The sequence below is a fragment of the Microtus ochrogaster genome, chromosome 8 (assembly GCF_000317375.1).
Source record: "Microtus ochrogaster isolate Prairie Vole_2 chromosome 8, MicOch1.0, whole genome shotgun sequence".
In the NCBI taxonomy this organism is placed as follows: domain Eukaryota; kingdom Metazoa; phylum Chordata; class Mammalia; order Rodentia; family Cricetidae; genus Microtus; species Microtus ochrogaster.
The window spans coordinates 21,170,274-21,172,539 of record NC_022015.1 but is presented as its reverse complement, the minus strand read 5'-3'; the positions used below and the strand labels follow the sequence as shown (position 1 = coordinate 21,172,539).

Below are 2,266 nucleotides of genomic sequence, written 5' to 3'. Positions count from 1 at the left end.
ATGATGGACAGGGAAGGGCTGATGATGGACAGGGAAGGGCTGATGGACAGGAAGGACTGATGGACAGGGAAGGGCTGATGATGGACAGGAAGGGCTGATGCTGTCAAGAAATAACTTTCCCTGTCACTATGACTGCTGCTGCCCTTTGGAGGGTCACACATGAATTCCAGTACTGACCCTTGCTAACTTGGCTTTTTAAGTGAGGGGCCGAGATGCCACTGGTCCCCGTGGAGCTCCTAAGGCAGGGAGGAGAACTGTAAGCATCATCTAAATGCCAGGGAGGTTTGGATGCAGCCACAACTGACCAGCTGACTTGACCAGCAGTCCCAGGACAGCGCACCTCCAACTTCAAATGGTCTCCATCACTGTGATTTGGACAGGCTTAATATGTTTTCTTTTCTTTTGTTTAAAAAAAAAAGGGCCTGGCTCTGGAGGAATGCACTTTGTTTAAACATTGTCTGGAAGGGCCGATATATCTTCCACTTTAATTTACTTTTTGGTAATTTATTGTCAGCTTAGAAACGCGAATAGGTTCCCTGCTTCGTTTCCATTCCGCCTTGCAGTGTCAAAACCATTAAGGTGAAAGGCGTAAGGAATTCCTGCTTCAACATTAAACACGTTCTTTGTTTTTCCGGGTGGAGTTTTTTTCGAGGGATGATTAAACCAGGCTCCTCTGTCCGCTTTTGCCTTGTCATCTTCTAAAGGAAACTTGGGTTTTCTCAGCGCCGAGCACCGTATGATTCCCTTCCCCCTTCTTTATCCATAGGAATTTTTGAAAAAGGAATTCAGTGAAGAAAATGTCTTGTTTTGGCTAGCGTGTGAAGATTTCAAGAAAATGGAGGACAAGAATCAGGTACCTTCTGCCTTCTGCTTTTGCCATGAGCTTTCCCTCCCGTTATGGTCACAGCCGCCTGTTGCCTAGATTTGGGGACTACCCAGAGTGTCCTGATTCATACTAGATTGATTCATACTAGATCCGAGGGACGATTTCAGCTCCCCAACTGGTGCCTAGTGCTGACCAGATATTAGTAATTTTTTTTTTTAAGAGCACGTTATCCGTTTCTAAAGAGAACTGTTTGAGCAGGCCAATATTCAAAGTAGATGTAAACATTTGTCCTTCTGTCCATGGTTTCCTCCATGAATAAGTCAGAATAGAGTGTACTCCCCAAGGTGACGCTGCTGTTGTCAGAGCCCAGCAATGGATTAGCAGACTAGGGGCCGTTCATCAGGTAGATCCCGTCTGTGATTGTGTGTGACCCTCCGGTAGCCGGCAGGCATTCTGTGTAGGAAGTTTCTGACTTCTCCCAGGTGTTGGTCTTTTGTCAGGGTGGCCTTTAGGTCCCGTGCAACTCCTGAAGGATGGATGTGAGACCGGTGGTTGGGTGGGGATCTGAAGTTACTTCTCTGTCTTTCTAAAGGGCTGCTAAAGGCCGTAAGTCCCGCGAAAGAGTCTGGATTCTGGGAAAGGCTATTGGAAGAGAAGGGCCAGGACCGGCAGAGGATGTCCCGTCCTGGTTCCAATGCCTGCACTGTTCACTGAGGGGCCTAAGGGCTGTGCTTCCTGTCTGCTTCCGTCTCCAGCTCACCACCGGGAGTGCTCAGGGCCTCAGCTTGACGAGCCTTGTACTTTTGTCTCTGAGACCTGGAGGACCTTTCTTCTCATAGAGACTCCTCCCATGATTAGACATTTGGATTCTTCTTTGTTGCCTTCTAGTGCCGGGGATTTAATCTAGGATATGGTCCATGTTGGGCAAGGACCTTACTACCGAGACGTATGACCAGTCCTTGTACTGTCTTTTGAGACAGTAGCGCAGGAAGTTGTCCAGGTTGGTCTTGAATTCACTCCTGACAGGCCACGGCATCTGTGTAGCTACGATTACAGGCCTGTGCCTGTCATTCTAAAGAGAAACCATCTAATTTGTCGATATTGGAACTAATTTTAGTTTATAAAGTTTATAACCTCACTGTCTTAGTTACTGCTCTATTGCTGTGAAGAGACACCGTGACCAAGGCAACTTAGACCAGAAAAGCATTTAACGGGGGGTGGGGGGGGTTGGGGGTGGCGTGCAGTTTCAGAGGGTACGTGATCTTCATGATGAGAATCATGATAGCATGAAGGCAGGCAGGCATGGAGCTGGATCAGTAGCTGAGAATTTACATCCTGGTCCATAGGTGGAAGGCACAGGCAAGTATGCTTGTGCACACACACACACACACACACACACACACACACACACACACACACAGAGAGAGAGAGAGAGAGAGA

General features: G+C 47.8%; 1 protein-coding gene across 1 annotated transcript in view; it reads left to right on the top strand.

Moving 5' to 3' along the window:
• The window catches only part of Rgs10 (regulator of G protein signaling 10), a 29,091-nt gene that overhangs the window by 2,291 nt on the left and 24,534 nt on the right, over positions 1 to 2,266 (top strand). Inside the window, exon 2 of the mRNA XM_013347756.2 lies at positions 767 to 853. Coding sequence (XP_013203210.1) covers positions 767 to 853 — 87 coding nt within the window. The remainder of the gene's footprint in view (positions 1 to 766; positions 854 to 2,266) is intronic.